The 26,343-nt window shown below is 43.5% G+C and overlaps 2 protein-coding genes across 3 annotated transcripts; both read right to left on the bottom strand.

Moving 5' to 3' along the window:
- Nucleotides 1-2,380: 2,380 nt before the first annotated feature.
- nptxrb (neuronal pentraxin receptor b) lies at nt 2,381-12,973 on the bottom strand. The gene is made up of 6 exons (XM_082538050.1): nt 12,716-12,973; nt 11,727-12,518; nt 8,069-8,465; nt 6,899-7,140; nt 5,773-5,952; nt 2,381-5,031 (listed from the first exon to the last, which is right to left on the bottom strand). The coding sequence occupies exons 2-6, from the start codon at nt 12,453-12,455 to the stop codon at nt 4,786-4,788; spliced, it is 1,794 nt and encodes a 597-aa protein (XP_082394176.1). The 5' UTR covers nt 12,456-12,518; nt 12,716-12,973; the 3' UTR covers nt 2,381-4,785.
- Nucleotides 12,974-18,143: 5,170 nt separating this feature from the next.
- Nucleotides 18,144-26,231, bottom strand: cbx6a (chromobox homolog 6a). 2 transcript variants are annotated; one of them, XM_082536616.1, is made up of 5 exons: nt 25,977-26,231; nt 24,885-24,928; nt 24,686-24,751; nt 23,875-23,941; nt 18,144-22,897 (listed from the first exon to the last, which is right to left on the bottom strand). In XM_082536616.1, the coding sequence occupies exons 1-5, from the start codon at nt 26,043-26,045 to the stop codon at nt 21,614-21,616; spliced, it is 1,530 nt and encodes a 509-aa protein (XP_082392742.1). In that variant the 5' UTR covers nt 26,046-26,231; the 3' UTR covers nt 18,144-21,613. The 2 variants fall into 2 exon arrangements, with proteins under 2 accessions (XP_082392742.1, XP_082392743.1); XM_082536617.1 differs by having other exon boundaries at nt 26,069-26,231.
- Nucleotides 26,232-26,343: the final 112 nt, after the last annotated feature.

Genomic DNA, 26,343 nt, shown 5'->3' with positions numbered 1-26,343 from the left:
TCAGCACAAATGTGGCAAAAAGTGTGTTCAGACAGAAAGAGAAGCAATTTTTCCCTGTCTTGTTCTCACAGATTTGGCTGGTTGTGCTTGTTTGCCTCAAATGGCCATTGTTGTATACAAGCATGGTTTGATGTTGAAAACCAAACATCCCACAATAATCCATCCACAGGAAACTATTGTGCGTCTGATATGGGGGCTTTTGCCCCCATCCTCTCTTTTTCATTCTCTTCTCTATCTTCTCTTGTTTCCCCTCATGGTATATGGCACTTTTCTATTCTAACTGAGCACTTTTTTTATATACAACTCACCTCATTCATTTTTTTTTAATGTAAGTAGTTTCTATTTAACATTGACACAAATCCATACTCTGGTATAACTTGGGGTTAGACAAGGGTCGAACCACCAACCTTCTGGTTAGCAGGCAGCCTGCTTTAAACTCCTGAGCCACAGCCACCCAACTGTCAGGATGGACGGCTGCCTCTTTCTGATCCGAGAGTTTTTCTTGTCAAAAGGGAGTTTTTTCCTTCCCACAGTCACAAAGTTTAGTTATTAGGGTTTTCTTCAGAAGACTGTGGGGTCTTTACCTTACAGTATAAATGACCTTGAGGTGACTGTTATTGGAAATTGGTGCTATGTAAATAAATCTGAATTGAAAATGAATTGCTCGCTCCAAAAAATCAACTCAGCTTTATAGCAGAAGCAGGTTTATTCAGCCTGGTGCAAAAAATTGTGTTGTTTTTTTCATTTCCTCCTTCGCAACAGCTGTACAGGGAGTAGCCTTTTATATAACATGCTAATTTAAACTCTAATTAGGAATTATTGACATGTGGCATGTGGGTGTTGTTGAGCCTTGTTCACGTTCTTGTTCATATTCAGCTGTGGGCATACATGGTACCAAACATGGACGTAGCCTCTGTGTCTGAAAAATTAGGCCAATGCAGAAGTGCCATGAGATGGCAATAACTGCAGTTGCAAAAAGATTAGTTGTTATTAGAAACTTTAATAAAAACCACTTCTTTAACCATTTTCCCTGCTTTTTCTTTTTCTTCATTCCCTTGGAACTTTTTAGAGCAAAGCAACAAGTGGGGCTCGTCCGGGATTTGAACCCGGGACCTCTCGCACCCGAAGCGAGAATCATACCCCTAGACCAACGAGCCACTGATGAGTCACCAATGGCATAAAAGATTGGTGTACCTACATCGCTTGTTGAACCTACAGAGACCTGTTTAGCTTCTAAGTAGCCTACCTATTAGCTTAATTTAATCATCTTTAATGATCCATTGTTAGCGTCTCTGTTAAAATCATGGAAAAAAAGGATGTACCTTAGTAACGAAGCTAACCAATGGTTAGTGGTTAGTTGGTCTATCCTTTTGTCCTCTAATTTCTGGCTTTGAAAAAAAAAACAATATGCACAGCCAGAATAAACTCAAGGGTTGAAAACATTACTTGATGTGTTGATTTTTTACAGTCTATCCTTGAAGCCACAAAGGTCAGCTTCCTATTACCAAAGGTATCTAGCCACCATTTGTTTCTGCATGAAAATCTTACTGTGACCCACACAGTTGTTGATTTTTCAGTCTAGAGTGGCAGAAGCCAGTTTATCTCTAAAGCTTTCTTTCCTGCCTCCCATAGATTATTAATATCTTCTTGGGAAACAGATCATAGATATCTTTTATTTCTTCTTCTTTGGCATCAAACACAGTGAGAACCTCGAGGGGATTCTTCTAACCAAACTCTCCCCTTTCAAAAAAAAAAAAATGAATTTAGACAGATAAAAGGAAACTTACTTAAATTACAGCTAAATTTGGTGTTTTAGAGATAAAAGTATAGAGAGTGTAGACATAAATTGCTGGTCATCAGACTGTAAAGGTTGGGTTTTGAGGAAGTCACAGGAAACCAGCTGAAGTGAGATTGAGAACTTTAATGAAGTGTTGTGCAGTTGGAGGTTAGACTTGAGCTCACAGCTAAGATGAACCGATCGCCAAGAAATGTGGTGTGTGGGCAGATGAGCAGTCACGAATCATCATGATCTTCGTTAAATTTATGAGTAATCTATTATGTCTACATCAGCGGTCAGGATTTCTGTGGAGTGTCTTTGCTGAGTACTGCCTCCATGTAAAAGACACACACGTGCCATCTGACAGCAAATACGCTGTTAATCCAGTCTGGCACACAACAAAAAGAGCTTAAAGCCTTTTCTTAGTGTGTGATTATGTATAAAGGCTTGCATGCTGAGTGCAATTGTTTAGTTGAAGTGTAATCCGGATGGCTTGGCAAGTCTGAAGGAATCAGCCACTCAAACCCAGCACACACATCCCACACTTTCTTCTTTTCTTTCTTTTTGCTTTTGTTTTTTTGACGTCATGTTAAAAAGCTACGACTCCAGAACTGTTGTCATAACCACTTTATTAGTTTTTATCCACCTATTTCACAATACCAAAGAAGATCCATGAAGATGCAGATAAGGACAAGCGCAACACTGTCACAGCCATCAACGACCAAACAAAACCGAGAGAGAGAAACAGAAGAAAGAGACGACGAAGAAGAAAACTCTAAAAAAAAAAACTCTGACCATTCTGTGGGCACGAGAGCCCTGGCAGGCACTTTACAACAGGGTGTCAAATTGTTTGCGGGAATGATGGATTGAGGTAATAAGTGAACAGAAGCACTGAGTGTATCTTAACCACAGTTCATTTCGCTGCACAGTGTTGACTGGATACATTTTTTAGCGTAGCTGGACGAAGCGAGAATTAAACCCTCGGCCCTCACAGTGCATCTGGTTTGCTCTTCCCTCCTCTATTTCCTGTGATGTCCGCCTCGCATATCCGCCTCAACTCCATGCAGGCCATTAAGCGCATCCATCTCAAGCTGACTATGAAAGATTCAAATCAAATGCCAGACATCAGAGGAATACAGCCATGTGACTTTACAGATTCGCCGCAAAAAAACCCCCAAAACAAAACACAGAGCATCACAGTTTAGTTAACTGTCTGTGAAGGTTCTCAGTCATCCAGGTCATCGTAGTCTAAGGAGCTTAGAAACAAAACGCCTGGACTTCTTTAAGGTTCTTTAAGGTTCTGAGCTCATCGTCTGGGAAGGCCCACTCACATCCTGGGCCATCAGACCTCAAATCACATGATGGGGTGGGGCTAGGTTTCACAATGAGCTCACCTGAAACCTTGGCTAATTGTGACCCACACCCAGTTTCGCACCTTGGCTCAGGCGATTAGAGGATCATTAGGGGGTCCATTGTCCCTCTTGGGGGACACTCCCACAGAGCTTAAATCTGGGACACTCCACCGTTTGACCCTAAAACTGAAGAAGCTTCTCAGATGAGAAGTGAAATGTCTTCAAGCAAGTTAAATTAATTATTTAAGTAAAAAAAGTCCCGTACGATCAACTTTGGAAAAAATGTGCTCAAAACCAAGCAACTTAAAACAAGGGAAATATATATATATATATCCTTCATTAAATGTAAAAAACGGGACTCAAATGCTTCCATGGTGCATAACTATCAATAAAAAATGCCAACAATCTAATGTAATCTAAAGGCTTAATGATTTTACTATCTATTTGTTTGGCTTGTAGTTCTTCAGGTTACTTAAAAGGTGGCAGTAGTTTGACTTTACTGTCGCTCAGTGGAAGCACAGTCTTCCCTTCAGGTTGTGTTTTCTGCACAGAGCCAGCTGTTAAGTACAAAATGGCCATCATGGAATCAGTCCACCTCATGCCCTCCCCCTCAGTCTGTGAGGATTTAATAAAAACATGTGTAGAGTGGGGCAGTGTGGAATACGTACACTGTAATTTTCACCAAAAAAAACAAAACAAAACATTTACATTTCATCTGATTTACATTCAGTGATACCACAGTTATATCGTAATACCAGTTCTCTTAGTGGTGCTTAGTTAGACATGACGTTTTATTTCAGGGGTCGGCTGAGAGCGCTGTTTTATCTAAGCTGCAAACAATAAGAAAAGAAAAACGCTGCAACTTCACTTTGCTGGGCTGTGAGATGCACGAGAGGCTACAGCAGGCATGGGGCGGGGAGGAGCAGACTGATACAGAGCAACATTAGCAGAAGTACATTACACATTATACATTTATAAGTCCACTGGTTTACCGAATCGTGGTATGCAATATAGAAAAACCGAAAAGCACACAGACTTTACTCGACAGGATCATATACAGTTAAAAACGGACCAAACTCGGTTTCCCCATTGAGTAATAAAAATAGATATGACCACTAGAGCATGTCAGAAATCAGCTGTAGCATCATAACACAACCAGCTGGACACGGGATGAAGAAGAGATGGAATTTTGTGTCACTGTGTTGCAAAAAAACAACAATGGAGAAACCCTTAGATGTGGCATCGTTAAAGGTTCTTTCCATGACTGCACTGAAACCTGCAGGAATAATCTCGTATGGCTGACTGGCCCAAGAGATTATCATCTAAACCACAGATTCCACTCTATCAATGCAGAGTCTCCGTTTAAACACATTCACGCCAGAGGTTGATTGACCCATGCAAGCCTTCACTAAGGTGATTCTGTGACTAAACTCACTGTATCTCACTGCAGAAGTAAACACATGAGCGTGGACACCAACACAAAGAACAGAACAGATACACCACGCTTGACAATTTAATAGTCCACTGGTAGTAAGCTTACCAACCCCCAACAAGCAAATTATACTGGATGCTCCAACTTGGATAAAAACTCTTTAGACTCTTCAATTCACTCCTAAATTGACCTCTCAAGCATGGCTGCCCTCTCCCAGTCATTCTTCACTGTTTGGGGCCAGAGGGGTTGGATCTCTGGGCGGCGTGGCACGGGTCCAGGGACTCCTTGGTGGCGCCGCCGTAGACATCTACGTCGTGGTCGGTCCAGGGCGCGATGTTGCCCAGGGCCGAGGAGCTGCAGTCGGCCACGGCGGCCACCTCGGCTGGCTTCAACACCCGGTCCCACAGGTTAAACTGAGAGAGCTCCCCGACCAGAGCCTGGGAGGCATCAAAACGTCCACCCAGTGTGTCCTTGGGTAGAAGAGATAGCACATTCAGAACTTCAACACCAGCCATTTTAAGCATTATTACATTATTATTTGTGGTGGGGGGGAAAAGGACGATTTCCATTGGAATATCGTTTGGCAGCAGTTTGCTTGACAAAGTTTTTAATTAACATTAAGTAAATAACGATTACCCACTTCTTTGGATAAATACCAAAACTATGCTTTAAATGTCAAATCAGGTAACTGGTGAAGGCACTGAGCTAAAATAAAGTTTATTCTGCAGGAAAATATTACATTTTTTCCTGATTTTGCACAAATACAATTAAAAGTATTAATTTCCCTCTTGTGTCCTGGGATTTTTCTCGATAAAATCAAGTCAACACATCTCAGCCAGCAGCAATCCATCAGCCATCCTCAGAGGAGATTAATGAAATACTTGCTCCCTCTTGAAACTATCCATCAAATTACGTCGTGCTCCATCAGTGTTTTTGTCTTTTATGCAAGGACAAAAGAGCTGCGGGATGAGCTTCGGGTTGTTCTTCTGACACCAGGGAGGGATAATGTCGCATTTCGTAACCGTTTTGTAATGTAGTTGTTTCGCTAATGAAGCAGCCAAGCGTGAGGATAAACACCATTAGGTTTCTGCCTCTTCATGTGTGAAAAGCTAATGGTGGTTCCTTAAAATAGCTCTCCTGGTTTCTCTGTGTATGTTTATCCATGGATCATTCACCTATGAATCATCCATCCATCCATGCATCCGTCTCACCTGCTCCTGTCCCAGAATGAGGACTCCCCCGGGTTTGATTGGGTGCCAGGCCGCCAGTCCCTCCCCTCGTCCCTTCATCTTCCCACCCTGGTAGGCCTTCCAAACCCCATCTCTGAGAGTCCAGCTGACACAGATGTGCTGCCACTCATCCTGTGGCAGGGACAGGGGCAGCTGCGCCACCTACAGGCCAGAGGAAACAGCGGCCGCAGTTAGAATTTCTCAAACTTGCAAACACTGAGCTCGCATTATAATTGGAACACCTTTCACCACGGTAAACCTCGACTACATTGCACTCTCTCATGGGAACTATACAGCAACTATATGAGCAATATTAAAGGAAAACACTGGCGTGGAACTGACTGTTCCTCAATAATGTATGTTTGCTGTGGATCCCGCTGCTACAAATGCAGAAAAACACAAACAGAGGGCAGGTTCTTCTTACTTTTAATTGATTTTAATCAAGGCATTTGTTCTGGACAAAGAACAATTTTAGGCAAAGTAATGTTGCAGTTTGCGACTGAATTGTGGCCATGATAAATCACAAAAAAGTCTGATTTTAATGCTCTTTTTTTCCCTCCTATCTAGTTTATACTTGTAAATTTTTAATGTGTTGTTGAAGTGCACCGTCTGTTTTAGTTTTACGTTTTCTGCATTATGGGAATACACATATTTTCTTTTTTTTTGGGGGGGGGGGTGATCGATGGCTGAAGTGGGATCAACACCAGCGCACACCTGAGGCTGAGAACCAAAACCCAAACTTAATGTAGATGGTGATTCACGTACTGTTTACTCAAACGACAGCACACAGCTGTGGCATTTTCAGGTTTGCTTTTTCCATCACTCTTGTAAAATTCAATAAGTCTGTGAGAATGAACATGTTTACATCGCTCACTTTAATAACAGTAAGCCATCAACTATACTCTACTGTTCTGTAAGACATCGTAATTAGTTTCCTTGCAGGCTTCTGTGCTTGAGTAATTACAAGGAAACCTTAAAGGTTATGAGATATTAATGCTTTTCCCGACAAGAACCATTAATTTTCCCATGTAAAATGTTCTGACTTGTCCCAACGTCCAGATATTAGCACAGGTACAACAGACAGGTAGGTCTGAGAAACCCTCGTTACCTTGTCGTTGATAAGCAGCTCCACGGGATTGTGGACTCCCTGTAACAGAACCAGCTCATTGGGCTGCCCCGGCACAGAGTAGGAGAAGGGGGTCCCAATGCCACCCTCTTTGGCTTTGAGCCATAGGCAGGCAGTGAAGGCATACATCTCAGTAATCTCTTTCCTGACCAGGCCGTACATGTAGTTGGTCCGCATAGGGAAGGAGATGACAAAGCCGTCAGGGAACGGTGGCTCCGTCATCGCTTTGGAGACACACATGAAGGAGATGAAGAGAAAGAAGTTAGACGCTGTAAGGCAGACCCAGAGAGAAAACAGCGAGCGATGATTGCATTAATTTATACAAGGACACTGAGGCTTCCCTTCTCACTTGTCTCTGCTAGTTTGCGCTCAAGCCCACACTCGGGCGCAGAGCGCTTGGCAAGAGCTCAGATGTTACAGTTAATGATCACCCTCTCTAACTCGAGGCCACACTGCAGCTCTTAAAGCTGAGAAGATGTAGAGGTGGTCAGAGAGGTTGGGAGAATGACAGAGTGGTGAAAAAAAAAGGGGATAAATCAGCACTTTTTCCTATTAACCTTCCTCTTGGCACCTCGCAAACTCTCAATCTCACCTCTGAGCGTCCACTTCTCCCATTATCAAAGAGCGTATACTCCTTTTTCGAGAAGCTTTCACCTGCAGTAACCTTATTTCTGCTCAGAAAATCTGCAAATAAAGCCCTTCAAAACCAACGTGACACATCCAGACCTCGTTCCTGATACCCGCAAAGCAAGAATCCTTCCCATAGGTCCCCCGTGAGGATGAAGATTAAAGCAGGTAAAAGCAGCGGATGATTTCAGATATATTATTCTCTCCTTCCTTTATTTTATTTTTATTTTTAGCTCTCAGCTCTCACTTTGACATTTTCCCACTCTTAAGCACTCATTAATCATCTAATTTTAATCTAAAGCATATTCTCTGCTGCTGAGATGACCCAGTTCACCAGCAGAGCTCGTTAAACTTTCATTTCAGCCTTCTCTTGCAATGCTCTGATCTACATTCAGCTTGATGTTGCCCTTGTCTTACTACCCTTTACATCAGTTAATCTGTCCCTTCCTTCGTTCATTTAGCCAACAATGTCATGTCTTTATTTCGCCTCCTCTTTTTTTCCTTTCTTCCCACCCCCATACTCACTGTGTTCCAGCTCGGTGACACGGTGGCTGACGTTGTCGATGCCCTTGTTGATCTTCTCATGCTGGCCCTGAGTCTCCTTCCTCATGGCCTGTCTCTCCTTCTCTAGCATCTTTATCTTCCTTTCCAGCTCCCCTTCCAGGTCCTCCACCCTCCAGGTGCTCTTTCCACGCCCAGGGGGACCCTTAGCAGGAGGCCTGGAGGCAGAGGAGCCTGGGGAAGCAGGACGGCGGCCCCCTGGGGCAGACCCTGCAGATAGGGAGGAAGTACTGCTGGAAGGCGGAGCTGGAGCCTTGCCGGTGTTACCAGCTGTGCTGCTGCCGCTGCCGCTGCTGCTGCCGCCACTATTTACGCCCACAGATGTGTCTGTGAGGTTCAAAGCAGCAGGGCCTATCTCTGCCTGTAGGAGAGAAATAAGAAACACAAGGTCTGTGTTAGCATTGATGCTAGTTATTACTGGTTAGACACATTTAGAGAACAAATTTAACAACAGCAGATTTATGACAAGGACATAAAATGATTCAGTAGGTGAGCAATGCTACAGTTCCAGTGACAGTTTGGAAGTAATATATATATATATATATATATACATATATATATATATACATATATATATATAGATGTCACCTGTGTATTCACAAATGAAACCAGGCACACCCACACTAAATGATGTGTTTATAATATAATAAAATGAATCATAATTTGTTCCTCTATGAATATTTGAACCCACTTAACTCCATGAAGTAGTGGGATTTGAACCCACCCAGATCTAACCACCGTGTGATTTGGAGATAGTCTACAAAGGAATATGTTTCACTTTTCTCTTTGCTAAAGTAGCATTTTATGACTGATTGTAAACATTAGTAGCATGAAACACTTTCTATATTTACTTACACTTAGTGTAGTTTTAGAGTCAGGTTGGGAGAGTGGCAGAAGGATTGTAGATTACAAACCGTGTTTTGTGTTCTCTGTTCAAAAGTAAAGTCACGCTACTATTTAACTGTTTTGGCTTATTACATGTGGCCCTTTAATGATTACTTTTCTAGAGTACAACCAATTATATATCATATCAGCCGATATCACTCACCTATTTGCTGATACTGACATATCAGCAAATAGGTTTTACAGCTGAAGATAAATGAAAAGTAAAAAAGCAACAAAGACGTGGGAGAAACACCCTTCAGCCTTGTTACTAATGTTGATGTTACATAGTTTGTCCACCAGAGGGCACTCTGCAACTTCCTTGTTAGCCAGTGTTTGGAACACCAAAAATTCATCAACCAGCTGATTTGAACAACTTGTTAAAATAACAAAAAGATTATTTTTAAAGTTCACTGTCATAAATAACTGAAAACAATAAATTTTAAGCAAATCTGTTTATGATTTGTGTTTTTTAAAAGAAATATCGATTGATATATTGGATTTCTGAATCACTAAATATCAGTATTACTCTTATATCAGTCTGGCTGAAGCCTTTTCTTAAAAGAAATGTTTTCTGTGCTTTAACATCGAGCATTTTTATCTTGGCAGCATTTTCACAGCTGCTAACCAAGAGTCAGTCTGCATGGTAATGTTAGAGCTTTTTGTTCAATGTCAAAAGGAAATGACTTTTTTGAATTTCAAGCACTGAAAGACATCCTTGTCAAACAACACAGTGGCACTGAATGCAGCCTGTCTAGACACAGAGGCATCTCCTTGTAAGCCATTTATCCTGGATGTTGCTGTACTCCTGGCTTTCCTGACCCATGATGTCTGGAAATATCCACCCCAGAATATGTGTTGTTACATGCAAAGACATATTTTCACCATGTAGGCTTTGTGCCAAAAATAATATATTTAGATATGACTCATTTGTTGTCATGAAAATTTACATTGGTAATTGTAAATGACTACAAATTTGAACATTTTATAACAAACCTGTGTTTGTTATATGTTTGTGTATATTTTTACATGGTATTTATCTAGATTAATACTTGGTTTTCTATTTAATTGTTCTCCTTTCTTTTATGTAGTTTTTTATCTTACCGAGACATCTGCTTACTGTGATATTTTAAATTATTAAGCTGTATATTTAACTACATCATTCTCAGCTTATTTGCTTTTTGGGATGAGTAAATTATAATTTACCATATTTCTTTATGGCTTTGTCGCAGCTTTATCTTTAGCACTAATCTTGCATCACCGAAGCTTCCTGTGAGCTGATTTTTTTCCACGTATGCTTAATATGATGTAATCATTTAGTTCTCCTTTGCCAAACATCTGCCCTGATCTATGTCTCAAGATCTGAATCTTTACTTTGTAATTAAATCTTTGGATTACACCCAGCCTTGCAGACAAGTCCTTTCCCAAGATTAAATGAAAAAAGCACAAGGACTCTGAGCTCCGTCCTCCTCAGAGCGTGTTGTCCAGATGTCAATGACCTCTAATCGTATTGATCACTTTCAATTTTTAATGCTGTTTATTTGCGCCTTAGGTTGGGCGTAGAGATGCCTTGAGCAATGTCAATAAATATTAATTAACTATTTTTTATGAGAGCTGAGGGTGAGAATATTGGCTAAAAGTGGAAAATGCTGTTAAAAAAGGCTGTCAGTGCAGTTCCTATTCACTGTGGGGATATTTGTGAAAAATACATGAACAGATTTAACATAATGGCAATGAGCAGAGCCCAGTCCTGTCTTTATTGCCTCTAAATATGGCTGCCATCGATGTTAGATGTAGTGGTGGTTTAAAACTGAAATGAAACTGCAGGGAAGGGGCTCGACTAATAAGGCAGCGCCATGGAGAGAGCTTTTGTAGCAGCCGGGCACTGGCAGTATTAGTAGCCTATGCAGAGCATAAGTTGAAAAAAGAAGGTGTTGGTGGAGGAGCTGTAAAGAGAGAGAGAGCTGTTAGTGTGGATGAGACGGCTTCGGGGGCGATATATAATATCAAGAGAGTTGCTGAGGCAGGACTGGATGTGGACGTCCAGGATATAAATTCTCACTGACGGAGACAACCTTGTAACTGACTGTGCTTGGAGAGCACCAGCAGTGATGCAGCAGTGTTTGTGTGTGGGTGTGTGTCTCAATCTTTGCACACACACACACACACACACATAAAATCTGACCCCCCTACTCCACCTCCCTCCTTCCTGTCCAGCCAGCTTCATGTTTTATTTATGTCTCCATCCTGCTGTGGGAGATGCGGTGGTACAGGGTATGAGGCAGCAGGGTGGGGGGATGCGGAGGAGCGTGAGGGCCAGCAGGTGGAAAGATTTCCCATGGGTCCGTGTGGAGCTTGCGCAAGAGATCAGGGGTATCTGTGTCACGAGTTAGGCTACTTGTCAGAGGAAAGAGGAGCAGAAGATAAAAGAGGGAGGGGAGAATGAAAAGAGGTGTAGAGAGATAAAGACCAGAGCCCCTCTTCAGGCTCAGAGAACCAGCAGAGCTGTGGCACTTTAATCTGAATCATAAGTCAATTCTAATGGTTAGTCCTAAACCACCACAGTGGATATCAAGCTAAAATTAGGATAGATCTTGAAATGAGCCTAATTTAGACTGAATGGCACTGACTCATCTGCTAATGCATCATTCTGGTGCCTCTCCAAATCTCCCGCTGTCAAACAAAACTCAGACAGGAGGTTAATCAGCGACAAGCCCGCACTCAGCATCCCTGTGTTTACCTCCAGTTTCTCAATGCGATCCTTCAGCTCCATGATGGCCCGGGCCAGCTCCTCCACGGCCCGCGCCGTCTGCAGCTGTGCCGCGGCGGATGAGGTCACATCATCCCCGGCCATGACGCGGCGGTTCCCGCTCCAGACCCCGATGCTGCGCTCCGGGATGCTCCGCTCGTCCTCCAGGCCGCTCTCGCACTCGCTGAGCTTCCCGGTCAGCTCCCTTATGGTCCTCTGGTCCATGAGGATCTGGTCGTTCTGCTGCAGGACCATCTGCCGGAGTTCCTCCGCGGTGGTCCGCAGGTCTTCATCCCCTGTGCCGTAGAGCGGATCGTCCGCCTGCTGCTGCTGGTGGTCCCTCCGCTGCCTCAGGTCTTTAGTCTTGCACTCTCCCACCGGCACAGGAGTGCAGATCAGTCGGCTGAAGCTGAACTGCTTCGCCGGCCCTCCACCCGTCTCCTCCCCAAGGTTGAGCTCGTTCAGAGTGGGAACCTCCACGCCGATGCCGCCGAGTCCGTTTCCACCATCGTACGACTCCGCGCCGTGCAGAGCGCCCAGCGGCCCGGCGTGAGCCACCGACCCCGGCTCCAGAGGCTGGAGCAGCGACTCCGACGTCAGGGTTCCGTTATCGCTGACGAGAGCGGCGCGTTTAAACGGATAAACGCTGGCAATGATGCAGATGACCGCGCCGAGGAAGGCCAGAGTGCCCGCTCCCACGAGCACCACTGCGAACTTCATGGTGACCGTGAAGAGCAGTGATGTAGATCAGGAGTTCAGACACAAGGTGACACACACACGAGCCTGCAATAAAAAACAAATACAAATAAAAATCCTTTAAAAAATAATTTAAAAAATAAAACAAAAACAAAGACTTGTCTGGGCTTTGGAGGCTGGAACTCAGAACAGCATGTAGGAAGACTGCAGCCCGCCTCAATATAATCTCAGCCTGACGTGTCAAATAAAGTCGCCAGATCTTTCAGGCGGAATGTGACACTTACTGTAGGAGCGGGTAGATCCGGGGCTCTGCTGCTGTTGTTTCCTCACCACCCTCTGTGTGTACCTAATGTTGACGGCACCGCGCTGTCTGGAGCAGAGATGCTCCCTCTCCAGTCTCCGTGTTGCTAAGCTGCTCTCCTCCGCGCGTTACTATGGGGATCTCTCGGAGAGGAGGAGCGAGGCTGTGGGCATGCGCGGGTCAGAGCCTAGGTGAACCTCCAGCAGCAGCCGAGCAAACAAGGCGATGATGGATCAGCGTGTGACTGCGCTGCCTGAGCGCACATCCTGTTCTGGAGGCTTGGAAGATAAAAGGAAGGAAAGGGGGGGGTGGACACATTTTAAAAACTTAACATAAAAACCGATGTAAAGAATCCAAACTGCATTGATAAGGGATGCAAAATCCCAGTGTGCAGTGCACTTTTTCTTTCACAACTATGTGTACAGCCTGAGTTTATTTACATGCGACATCTGATGTAAGAAATCGCACGTAAGACGAGCTGCAGCAGAAGTGGAAAGGCTGGATAGTGTAGAGGAGAAGAAGAAAGGAAAAACAGAGACGTGGGACCTTTAACACCAGGGTTTTTATACTGAGTAGGAGGAAGAACATGTTTTCCTCAAGAGGCAGTCCCGACTAATGCAGCACTAACGCCGACAGGAATGATCCAACCCTGACCCTCTGTCCTCTGTGGCTCTGTTCGGCAAACAAATCCTCTCCGCTGGATGGAGGAAAGACTTTTATAAAGTTTTCTCTGCATAGCAATCCAAATAAATATGCATATTTAAATTTAAAGAAAAAGAAAGACATGTAATCTACCACTGTGAAAAGATCTGATGTCAGTGTTGAGAAAGGAAAATAAAGCTATTAATATGTGATTCTTGCTTTGTAATGAAACAACTAAAATCAGTGAGGTCACTTCCCATGACACACCTTTCACCTAGCTTACACTTTCCAGAGATATCTCACAAACACATACTTGCCATATCCACCCGTGGCCCGCTGCTTGGATTGCAGAGAATGAAGCAGAAACTTTTCACTGTGTTTTACAGCAGCAGCCATTGTGTTGTTAGGTCTGAATCATCTGCAGTTTTATAGCCTTCTTACTCACACAGACATCATCGTGCTTACGTCTTCCCCTGACTTGCAACAGAAGTCGACCAGCTGAATGTTGAAAAACTGAGACATATTGTTGAAAGTGCATTTATTTTTCTCAAGCAAGCTCTGGATGCTCATCACGTCTTTTGAAAATACATGTTTTATTCAACGTTTAATTTCAGAATGAGCCTGTACTTACACTCAAAGGAATGGAAACAACTTGTATTCTTTTTCTTGTTATGCAGCACTTTTATTTCAGTCCATCTGAGATCAAAGGCCTGTTTGTGCTGTAGGTGGACCATGAATGAGTTTGACAACCCTGGACTTCAGTGTTCTCATTTTAAGGCAGGTCAAACGCTGACGTTTGACACCAAGGTGTTCTTTGCTGTTGGTGTCACGAATTATCGGGTTAATGTCAGCAGGGCTATCTTTGTCACATCCAGCGCCGCTGTAGCTAAAGGAGAATTTGTGTATCTCTGCGTGAATCACCAGCAGCTTCTCACGGAACAGCAGCTTTTGACACCCTTGGATTGCTACATCGTTACTGCAGCAGTGTTTACTGTATTTGCTGTGATAGTGTAGGAGGCGAGTAGGTTTTATTAGCGTTAACCAAAAAAATTAAGGTTGATGGATATGTTCAACAGGTTCAGGGACTTGTTCATTACTTCATTTCTATTTCATTCTTAGCGGCTGTTGATGTCTGTAACACACTTTCCAAAAGATATTTCTCTCACAGCTGTTAATATAAGCGTCAGCCTGGACCTCTCGATTCACAGTGACAGTTTTCATTAGCTAATGCCTAATTGCCTAATAATGTGTAGGTCCCCCTTTTGCTGCCGAAACAGCCCCGACCTTTCAATGCATGGACTCCACTGAAGGTGTAATGTGATATCAAAATGTTAGCAACAGATCCTGTAAGCTGCCAGGTGAGGCCTCTATGAATCTGACTTGCCCAGTACATCCCACTGAAGCTCGACTGGACTAAGATCTGGAGAATTTGGAGGCCCATCAAAACCTTAGAAGCCACAGGCATGAAAGGGTGTATGTGATATGCAACAAAGTAATAATGCCTGCTTGCCTTCTTCCCATAGTGCATCCTGGTGCTAGTTGTTCACCAAGTAAGCAATGCACACAGAGCCCCACCTATGTGATGTAAAAGAAAACGTGATTCATATAGAGCAGCCACTTTCTTCCACTGCTCTGTGGTCCAGTTCTGATGCTCACATGTTCATTGTTGGTGCTTTAAGGAGTGGACAGAAGTCAGCACAGGCACCCTGACTGGTCCACAGCTATGCAGCCCCATACACAAGAGTTCAAATAGCTTAGTATTGAACCACCAACCCTCCACTCATTAGCAGATGAACCTCTTGAGGTACAGCCTCCACCCAAGAGTAAGTGGCTGAGGAAATAGGGTTTTGCATTTTCGTATAGCTGTGCATAGTAAATGAATTAAAGGTGTGGAGTTATATCTAAGCTATTTTACAGAGTGGATTAAAAAACACACACTCACACTCTGTTTGATGAACACAAGTGACTTTTTTTAAGGATTTAATTGATGTCTGGAGAAAGACTGTGAAAGCAGCCCCATGTGTCCCACCCAGTCGGGTACAATGATGATAGCATTCAGGCAGTGAGCAGCAGTGCACTGGCTAGATTCACAGCAGCCAAAACATGGTTTCCAACCAACAAGGTTGAAATTGCAGCAAACAATATTTTCATATGGATATCAGATGAACAGATGATTTAGAATATGAAACCAGATCCGCAGCTCCGGCAGCCAAACAATTCCCTCTGCGCTCCTCGTCTGACGTCTCTATTGTCAACACCACTCCAGGCAGCCAGTCAAATTAAAAAGTGCAGCTGTCAACGCTGGAAGATCTAAAGTGAGATTTATTGTCTCAGGGCTGGTTGTGTCAGATTTTGAGCCCATCCATGAATGGCATAAGTGAAAACCTGGAGCAGCTGGTGGCACTTTGTGTTTGTCAAAGTCATTAGAATTCACCGTTTGTTCAAAACGTCTTACCTATCTGTTCAGTGTAAAGCGACAGACCGGCTAAGTAAAACCAGCACTGCCGTCTGTGTACGGTTGGGAAGCGAATGTAAACACGTCCTCCGACTGCTTTCCTTCCAGTCTGCAGAGCCAACGAAGGCATCTCTGCCTCTTCTTCTTGTGTGCTTGCTCCATAGGTGAGGTGTCACCCATTGATTTTGCAGGGCTTATGTTTGAGAGTGTTTTTTAAAAAAGTTTTCTCGATGCAGCTTAACCTTGTTAGGAGTCTTTTTTCCAGTGTGGAACATTGCAATCAACTTGACCCGGCCTTTTCGCTGTGAACAGGCTGGAATATTTATGAAGCAAAGAGAAAACATTCACTTTTAGTACCTATTTTGCAAGGACACACACAGTTTAAAATTTCTATTTAACAGGATATAAGGAATACTGTGGAACTACACTGCTGTGTTAGTTTTTACCCTCAAGTCAAACTCCTGCAGAATGAAATGAATGAAATCACATGAAAAATACGGAATATGTATCTATAACCATCAGAAGCTCAAACACCAAACGCAGATGGGCTTCAGTCTAATGACCAGTAACCCAGATTGTGGCTTAATCTCCAGAGGTGACTGAGCTTGCACTCACTAATGCACATGTGTATGTTATATACACAAACACAAACACAAACACACAGATGTTGGCCACTCGTATCAAACTCTGGGTCTGTTTTAGCTCCATCTGGCTCATACAGTAAGCGCCTGTGGTATCGGGCCAGGAAGGAAACAGACAGAGAACCAAAGGCAGCACGGGGAAGGAGTGAAAGGAGACTACATGTGTCTTTCTGTTATACGTCCCACAGTCTGAAGGGTAGAAGAATAAAATGAAATACTGCCTGTGGAAAAGGATGAAGCTGTTTGAACTCGACGTATTCATCTCCACATCAAAACACACAAAGATGAATACACAGGCGTGATGACCTTAATATGACCCCCAACTCTCACAATCCATCTGAGAACACAGATGCTGCTGCTCCATTACTCTGAAAGAAAATGAGCAGCTCAACAGCGCCTCACGGTGGACTCTGGCAATAGTGCTCAAGTGAAATTGGTCTTTTTTTTTTTTTTTCCAGATGGTCCAAGCAGGATCATTATTAGCCATTTCCGCTGTATCAGAGTAAGAACTTATCAGTGTTTTTAAGTAGTGTCAGTACGTACCATCCATGAGTAACTGGAAGCCTTTTCATGCTCTATATTTCTGTGGTAAAAACACAAACTAACTTTCATATATATATATATATATATATTTTTTAAATGATTCGTTTTCCAATAACAGAACTGGTCTCTATGTGCAGCCGGCTGTGAGAGGCCCGTTACATATCGGTGACACTGTCTGAGAACATTTATATATGCATTATATTTTTGTTTGTGTTGTACTTCGTAGACGTTCCCTGTACACTCTGCCATGTGAATATGAACAAACATGACAAATAGGGTGGTGGATATGGAGAGATTACCTGATGTGAAGCTCTGGCAGTCAAACATTTCCTGCACAGTGTCATATACATACAACACACACACCTTTAAACATTCCATTAACTCAAGTGCTTTCTGTACAATCCTTTGTCATTGTTGCACTTTGTTGCACTGCCTTGTGTCTGCATCTTTCTGTTCTGCCTGGTGTTGTACTGTTTTTGCAAGTTTTGCACACGTGCACTTTATGTAGTGTGCATGTAGCACCATGATCCTGGAGGAACACCGTCTCATTTCACTGTGTACTGTACCACCGTATATGGTTGAAATGACAATAAAGCCACTTGACTTGATTTCCCTCTCCACCTCTTTTCTGATACAGTTAGGGCCAAGTTTTTGGCCCTTTCAGTCTGACGTTAGGGTGAACTTACTAAGCCATACACTCCTAGGAAGATTTAGCACTTTGTTAACACACACCAGAACACTCCAGAGCAGCAAACTGTTAAAAAAAGTCTAAAGGTGCTCACACTTGATAATGAATTGAAGGAATTGCGCGTCTGATTAGCAGCGGCCAGCTGCTACTTTTGTTCTTATTTCCTGTGAAAGCAGTAAAGGTACACTTAATTTTTCAGAGGAATTCAGAGTCCTGTGAAATCTATTTAACAGACGGCTGTAGCCCGGGTCAGGTGAGGTTTCATAAGTTGGGCAGATCTGGAGTTGATTTTAAGTGTTGAAGTTGAATTGATGAGCCTAACTCTGCTGTCAGCACCACTTCGGGCACCAAGTAAAATGAAAAACTACAGCTGTTAATTCTACAGTCTGCCTCTTATGTTAAATCACACTAAAATATGACAACAGCCAAAAGGAAGTTTTTTTAGAGAGCTTTTAATTAAAAGCTTTGTACGAGAAACACACAGAAAGCAACAACAGTAACAGGTAACGTGACACTGAATACATAATCTGTACAATAAGGGTTTGTAAAACATGCTTCTGAAGTTCAGATACATTACAATGTCAGCCTCCAACTCCTCCTCTTTAGCATCAATACAATGTACATAATTCATATTAGCATAAAACCAGACGAAACTGCAGTCTTGACATGTAAAAATCAGTGAGTCCTTCTGATCAAACCCATCTTAGACTACTAAAAAAGCCAAAAGAAAATGGCATTCAAATAAACATCATCACATTGACAATGTTATGCATATTTCAAAAAAAGTACTTAATTACAGTACAAACAACAAAATAATGCTCGTTTCCATTTCGTTAAGCATCACATTTCATACGTTTAAACAAGGATCCTTCTTTTTCTTCTAATTAGTGCCAACATGAATCTAGCACTTAGATCACATAGAAAACTATTTAAAAGGGGGGAAAGAAAAGCTTTAAAAATCGGAAATTATAAAAATCAAGAGCCCTATTTGGTTGAAAGAGGCCACTAAATCGAGTTGTGCTACTCCGTATGACAAAGAATAAGCAAAAAATTTAAAACAAAATTTAAAAAAAAAAAAACATCACTTAGCAGTCTAATACCTTACAAATCTACCAACTGCAAGAGTCACTTCTATCCACCACTTAAACATATTATAGAGTAGATGAAAAAATCTATTCCAAATTACAATATATCCATTTGAGAAGAAAATAATTCTAGAAAAAAAATAGGACCACTCTGCTTTTACTGTGTCAAATAAGGATTTAAGTAGTGTTATTATCAACAGACATCGATTCGAATTTGAACTACAGACCGTTTTTCTTTTTTTCTTCATATTAATGGATGTGTCATTTTGGAATAAATCCTTCCAAGTGTAACCTATGAGAGAGAGTACTGAAACAGCACTGACAACAACTAGAACCATTCAGTATATGACAGGAACGTCGCCTTCGCCTGTTAAAAGACACGGAAAAAGCGGTACTCGCAACTTCTGGAAAAGAAGACGACAGAAAACATAAAAACTTATTACAGTCTGCGACCCTTAAAGTCACCGAGCTAAAGTCGAGATTTAATGACGTTTTCAGCCGTTCTCTTTGATAAGAGCCAAGTGTGATGAGGTTACAGTTGCCTCGAGTGCAGCCGACGGTGAGCTCTAAGGCAACGCATGCGGAAGCTTTTAATATATTCTAACACATACTGTAGATAGAGCGGAGTTTAGAGCCGAAGAGTCTGGGAAGGCCTAGAAAGAGCAGGAGGAAAAAAGAATCTGTGTATAAAGGGGTCTGTAAAGGTTTCTTTAAAGTACGGCTGACGCGTTTGAAGGTAAGGTAACGTACACGGCAAAAGGTTTACAGCCAAGAACACAAGGGCGCTGGATCAAACCGTTAGAGATCAAGCAGCTTTTCTAACCATCCAGCTCCCCGACACACCAGCTGTACTGTGATCCTACTGAAAGACAGCCTGTCTGATGTGTCTGAAAAGGGGAAGACAACTGTGCCAGCATCCTCTCCAGTTATTAAACAGCGGTCCAAAGGTTTTATCCTTCATAAACGGGTAAAAGCAACAAGACAGGAAACAGGCAAAACGGCGCTTCATTTAGGAAGTAAAAACGCAGTGTCCTGTTTAGACTGGAACATCGAGGTATCCTTGGTCCTCACTGTTCCTCTACATGTGTCCAGGAGCACTGTTTACATTAAGCTGACAATAAGCTCAACTAAGTCTAAAGCCAGGACTTAAAAGACATGTTGGGCCTCAGTTATAGCAAAACAAATCTTGGTACAACAGGAGCAAGAGGCAAAGTTGTCTTACTTCTCATCATGATGACTAGAGTCTGATGGCTATAGGACTAGATGAACCCTTTTCCACTACAGTAGTGCAGGTGCCCCCTGTAGAACCAGTTTCATGCATTTCCACTACAAGAAAATATCAATGCTGGTTCCAAACAGCCGACATTCAGCAGCTTCACAAAACTGACTGCGCCAAAAGTTGTAACCACCGTTGTCTCTCAAGAAATTCACCAAACACAGATTCTCCATCCCGTGTAAATCACCCCAGCCTTTGCTACATAACCCCATGTAATGTTCGGTTATGAATCTGCGGAAATGTAGGCTTTTCGTCGTAAGGCACCCAAGTTGGAAGTGGCTTCGCACCGGCTCTGCATCAGTGGAAAGACACACGCATGCCCTATGGGTAGCAAGAATAAAGCACTTCTATTGACGTTACTACCAGAGCACATACTAATAAAGAACAGTTACGAAGCATAAAAGGACAAACTGGCAACATCCACAGGACGAAAAGCATGGGAAACAGCTTTTAACCAGTCAAAAGTGGAAGATAAATAGACAAAACTTAACAGTCGCTACATTGTACAAGCCACAGCTGCCTGGATTCATGTTCCACAGATTTGAAACACCTGTCGCCGAGTCAACTTCTATTTTTAGCTGCATTTTGTCGACGTTCAGTCTGAACTGTGTTCAGCTCATGGACCTTCTAGACCTGGACAGTTTAAGAAGTTAATTTTAGTGATTACGGCATACAGAGAAACTGTTCAAATTCACTGCAGACCAGTTTAGGGTCTTGGTGGACGTTATGGAGTCGAAGTAGGTGGCGGGAACAGAGTGAAAAACAAGGCAAATATGTAAGAGACTGCAAATGGCAGCAATAACTTAAAAAAAAATTACTGAATTTCATATTCTTTATCAGCCTTTATGGTTGTGTGTGCATATAAATACTTATATGTATATGCATGTGCATTCAAGAGAGCAAGAGGAGAAGGCTTTGGAAAAACTGATAAACCACACAGAATAGGTTGGTTTTTAAATGATGCAGTCAAGTGCATTTACCTCGCTATTGCATTGATGCAATATCCAAATCCAGCTGTGTTAAGTTCACTGAGTTGAACTTCCAACGAGACTAACAGGTCAGGACACCTGCAGGCTGCTGACAACAGCCTCCAGAGCAGAGCTTGCATCTAAATATTAAGTTTCTTCCACACAGGCCGAGTATGCCTTCTAAAAGTTCAACCTGCACACTAAACGGGCGACGGTTCCACTTTCAGGACAATGTTACATTGTACCAAACAAGATAAACTCAGCATGAAGCAAGTGAAAGAATTACCACCATTTCCATCCAAGCCAAACAGTCAGTGTTGTGCAAGTGGACAAAATATGGCAACTGAAATGCCAAGAAGGGCGTATTAGCTGCCCCATCTCAAATTTATATAATTCTTCTAAAAAAAATATGTCAATTTTTTTAAACTATTCAATGACAGGGCGGTGTTGGGTTATATTTCATTACTCATTACACAAATATGGACATACCCTTCAAGGTAAAGGTAGAAGCGAGTTGAAGTGGCATGACACTTTTTTTTTTTTCCTTTCTTCAATGGCATTTGACTTCATAATGTCCGTCCTCCTATGGCTTCGCTGGGGAGGGGTCGTCGGAGGCGGCGGTGGGAGGGGGGGAAGAGGCATTTTCGGGGCTAGCAGAAGGTGAAGCGGGGCAGGAGGCAGGGGATGGGAACTCTTTTATGGTGACGGTGACGAGGTTGGTGGTCACATCTGTGACCACTACATCCTTGCAGCTCGGAGCCATTTCAGGGTGCCAGTCGGGGTCTCCCTCAGCGGGCACCCTTGGAGGTTCGGTGGGGGCAGAGGTTTGGTCCCCGGGAGCGGCAGGGGGAAGCGCGGTGGGCAACTGGTGTTTAACCCTGCACTGGCGAGGATTTTTCCTGCCTTCCTCTGAGGGCACCGTACGGTCCGGGGCGCCCTCGTCCTCTTCGTCTTCCAGGGAGGAAGAGGGAGAGGAGGGGAGGAAGGGGGATGATGATGATGCAGCCTGGTTTGCATCTGAGGACGCGGCAGGGGTGGAGGACTTGGTGCTCTGGCTCTTCTGAGTGTCTGCGTGAGGTTTGCTGGACTTGGGATCCTTGCTAGACGGCGAGGCCCCAGTGGAAGGCTGAGACTGGGCAGCAGCAGCATTGGTGGGAGATTTTCCTTCAGACCCACTGGAGCTGGAAGGAGAAGGAGGTGCCTGGAACTGAGAGGGGCTGGTGCGGCTTTCCCTAGCTCCTGTGCTGGAGCATGAGCTTGGGTGGGAGTGAAAAGGCACAGGTCCTCCGCACTGCAGCCCGAATGGCTTCCCGTACATCGGGAACCCCAGCATCTTCAGAGGAGGCTGGAAAGGTCTATATGGGGCTTCCCTCTTCTTCCCAATGATACGATTGCGGGATGGGATGTTCTGACGTCCTGCCGAAATATTCCGACCCCCGGCCGCTGTGCCACCCCGGCCCGCTTTGTCGATGACCTTCAGATTGAGGATGATTCGGCCTCTCTTGACTTCCCGGGGTTTCACCCTACGGTTAAGGATGCGGACGGTTTCAGAGAAGGGAGAAACGTGCATGCGGGACGGGAAGCCACCAGGGTTGGAGAAGGTGGTCGCCATGGGGTCTGTGCGAGGCAGAGGGCGCCGGGACATCCGGTGGCAGCGGTGAATGTCTTTCTTCAGTTTGTGTGTGGCCGCAAGGGAGTTAAGTTTAGGGGAAGGTGCGACAGCCGAGCTGGAGGACGACGGTAAAAGATGCGCTGAGGCAGAGGAGGAGGAGGAAGCTGCCCGGTTAGAAGTGGACGAAGTAGGACGCAAAGTGGTCTGGCGGGTGTTTGAGGCTCGGCTGCCGCTCTCTCCTTTCTGACCGCGAGCCTGCGAGACAAAGCACATTTAAGAAACCATTTTTGTAGAGTGAGCTTTTTGAACCTCTAAACACGTTTACTGAGTGATACACAGCAACAGCAGCCACTTTTAAACATTTGGCTAAAACATCTGGCTCAACTCCAGCACCTCGGACTGCAGCTAACCCTGGTAGCTCTTGCTCTGCTCTTCAGCAGTGTGTGAACCAGATCTCCTCCAGCTCATTCTAGCTACAATTCTGGAGGGTGGAGCTGAGACTATGTAACCATGGGCACTCACTTAAGTTAGTTGTTTTTGGCAACACTAGAGTCACAATGATTTATATCAGCCATTAAAATGCTTCTTGGATGACAGCGTTGTAACTAATGCCTCAAAAGTGCACACTTTCCAGCTAATTTAGCTTATATTAGACTAAAGTTAATTTGAGATCAAAAGAATTAAAATTAACAAAATCAGCAGTTACAAAGAGAAGTTAATGCACCCAACACCACAACGTTTAGCCGTGCTGAATGTAACTTCAGTCAGACGTGTCTCCTTTGTAACTCCATTTATTGTTGTTGATATAAATGACCCTCCCCCTTCACACGGCTTTCTGAAAGCGTTTTTCTATGACCAAAGGTTGCTGCAGTATGTGCCTCAGGTGAAATGTAGCACAGGACAAACGTGTCCCTGCCGCTCACGCTTCTTTTCATGTCATTTTCCAAAGACAAAGCATGCACTGTATGAAGATTTAAATAAACTTCAGACACCGTTTGAGGTTCAAGTAGGTTGACCTTTTTCTCAGCTTTAACAGCAGAAACCACAAATAGAATGTTCCACTTTCCTGCAGGGTGGTGATGCAAACTGAACAAAGGTACAGATTTCAACAAAGCTGCAAATTTAACTCATGCAAACTAGTCATAGTTTCCAGTCCACTCGTCAAAATTTTAAATATGATTTCAGATGCAGCAGCTCCTCCCTGTGGAGGAGCATAAAAAAAAAAACTGTACCTTCATTACAAGGTTCTTGGGTTTTGGTCCCCTTTTCTTTGGCCCGTGCAACTCTCTTTCCCGCTCTCTAAAAAAGAAAAAAAAAGTAGTGACAGTTAGAATGGCAATGACCACAAATGAAAAGACACACGCAACAAAAAGAACAAGAGAACGAGAGCAAATAGAATGACTCAAAGGTGATGACAGACATGAAAGCTGTGGGTGAGCGTGGGCAAAAAGAGCATCTCTGCAGCCATGTCAGAACACAGTTAGGTTTCCTTTAAAAAAAAAAAAAAATCTTATTCTTTGCTCTTATTTTCATCAGGGATAATGTTGAAGAAGGACAGGAAATGTAAGAGCCAGCGAAGAGAGGAATGACATGTAGCGAAAACACCGTTTCAGTCATTTGTTGTATCCCCTGCCTCCCATTAAAAGTTTTCTGATACTTGAACTTTACTCTAAATATTTCCATGAGCAGCACGAGCATTTCAAAGAGCTTGGCAACAGACAAAAAGAAGTTCGGTGCAGATTTTTTTTTTTCAATTAGGCAGCAAAGAGGAGGAATGTAAAGACACGAAAGGGGGATGCGGGGGGATGAAAGTATGAGTAAACACAAGCACTTAGAGGAAGAGACACTGGAAGTAATTTAAAACAAGAACACATGATAAAAAGGTAAATGGGCCCGGGGGACTGAGCAGACATGCTTTAGACTTTTCAAGATAGGAGCCAAAATATAAAAACAAGCAATAGAGAAAAAATAAATACATAAATAAAAATCAAGACTGATTACTCAAAGCACACGCAGGGCTCCTCATGAAGCAGCTACACTCACTTTTGCTCAAACCCCAAAATCAGCCTGTCATCCAGGATGTTCTCCTCCGGCTCCCAAGTGCTGTGCCTGAACACAAATGCAGCAACATGAAGAAAAACACATGCATTCATTTTGCTCCAAAGCACAGTTAATGTGCATTTTTCAGCTGAATCGAACCAATGCTTGTGTCACATTAACATTGTGGATTCAAGGCACTCACTTCATTGCCCATCCTTTCCATTTCACCAGGTATTCGAGCCTTCCCTGAAAGAAGAAGACAAATGTTAGAATTACTAAAACAGTTCATATGAGAATAGATTTTTTTAAAAAGAAAAAAACAACAACATTCAAACACAGGTTTTGAGTCTTTTAATTACAAATAGGATATTCTTGCCTTTACACCAACATGGAAACAAAACTCCACATGCTGTTAATGCACAGCAACACCAAATCTGCAATGCAACTGAATGCACTTTAGCACATTTCAGTCCAAGTTACAGAAGAGGACTTCATTTCTTTCACGTCTTCGCTAGGGTTAAATCTTCCTATGTTTTATAATAAGATCAAATACATTTCACGTTTGGGTATCGTTTATGTGAAATCTACGTTTGTTCGTGTGTTGCAAGTGTTTTACAGCAAGAAGGATACGCTAAAAACTCCAAGCAGGGACTTCTGAAGCCATTGGAGGCACGGTGGGCCTTGCTGGTTAACTGTGTATACCGGCAACTTCAGAAGGCAACATGCCATAATGGACAGAGTCTCTTACATGCAAAATACTGAAAACACATTGGAAACTCTCAAAAGTCCTTAATCAGCTATGGTTGAAGACTCCTTTCCCATCACCGGCGTATGAGAACTTGTGCTTCTGCAACCACCTTCATAACTCGCACGAGAAAGTAACAAAGTCAAGCTGTCGTTAATGTGGCAGCTACACATAAACTGGGCTATGAACCGCTGACTGTGACCGTATAGCTTTAGCTACCATTAGCTGGCAAGCAAACCAGGCCTCTCAGTTTCACAGCACAGTCCACAATACCATCAGCGGGGCTAGCGTGTCTTTGCAGCCACCCCGTTCTTTGTGTTGTTTTTATTGCCCTGTCGCTGCCTCAATGTCCGCGCCACGAGTCATAAGCCTCGCTGCTCTGATCTAGCTCGGACTAGCAAAGTAAAAGCAAACGCATGAAGGCCTCTGCAGTATTTCATAGGCGTAAGATGACAGCCCTGAGCCTATGGACTAAAGCAGTGCCGCGCTGCCGACGGGGAACATCTGCACGTAGTCAAAACACGCGGGACAGTGGCGGCTGTAGCTCACCTTACGGACGCGGCGTTTAAGTATGGCTTCCGCGGCGAAAATGCGATCTCCCGCCGCCGAGAGCTCCATGTTTCATACCCGAACTGAGCTACCTGTCTCGGTGTCCGTCTCTCCAGACGACAAGCTCCGCTGTCTGCACGGATCGACCAAACCGTGCGAAGGGCTGCAAACACACGGAGACAGCACAGCAGCAGCGGCGGCGGCGCGACCTATCTGGTCGCCGGCAACCCGAGGAGAAAAAAAGCCCGCGCGGCTCTGAGCTTTAAACATCAGCGTCAAAAGACACGAAAAGGTTATTAACGTTAATTAAATTATTACAGACCTAATTAGACTTCATACAAATGTTTTAACACCGAAGGTCATCGGA

The sequence above is a fragment of the Aulonocara stuartgranti genome, assembly GCF_965226115.1.
Source record: "Aulonocara stuartgranti genome assembly, chromosome: 6".
NCBI lineage: Eukaryota > Metazoa > Chordata > Actinopteri > Cichliformes > Cichlidae > Aulonocara > Aulonocara stuartgranti.
The sequence above is the reverse complement of the archived record's forward strand: the minus strand, read 5'-3'. Positions and strand labels throughout refer to the sequence as shown.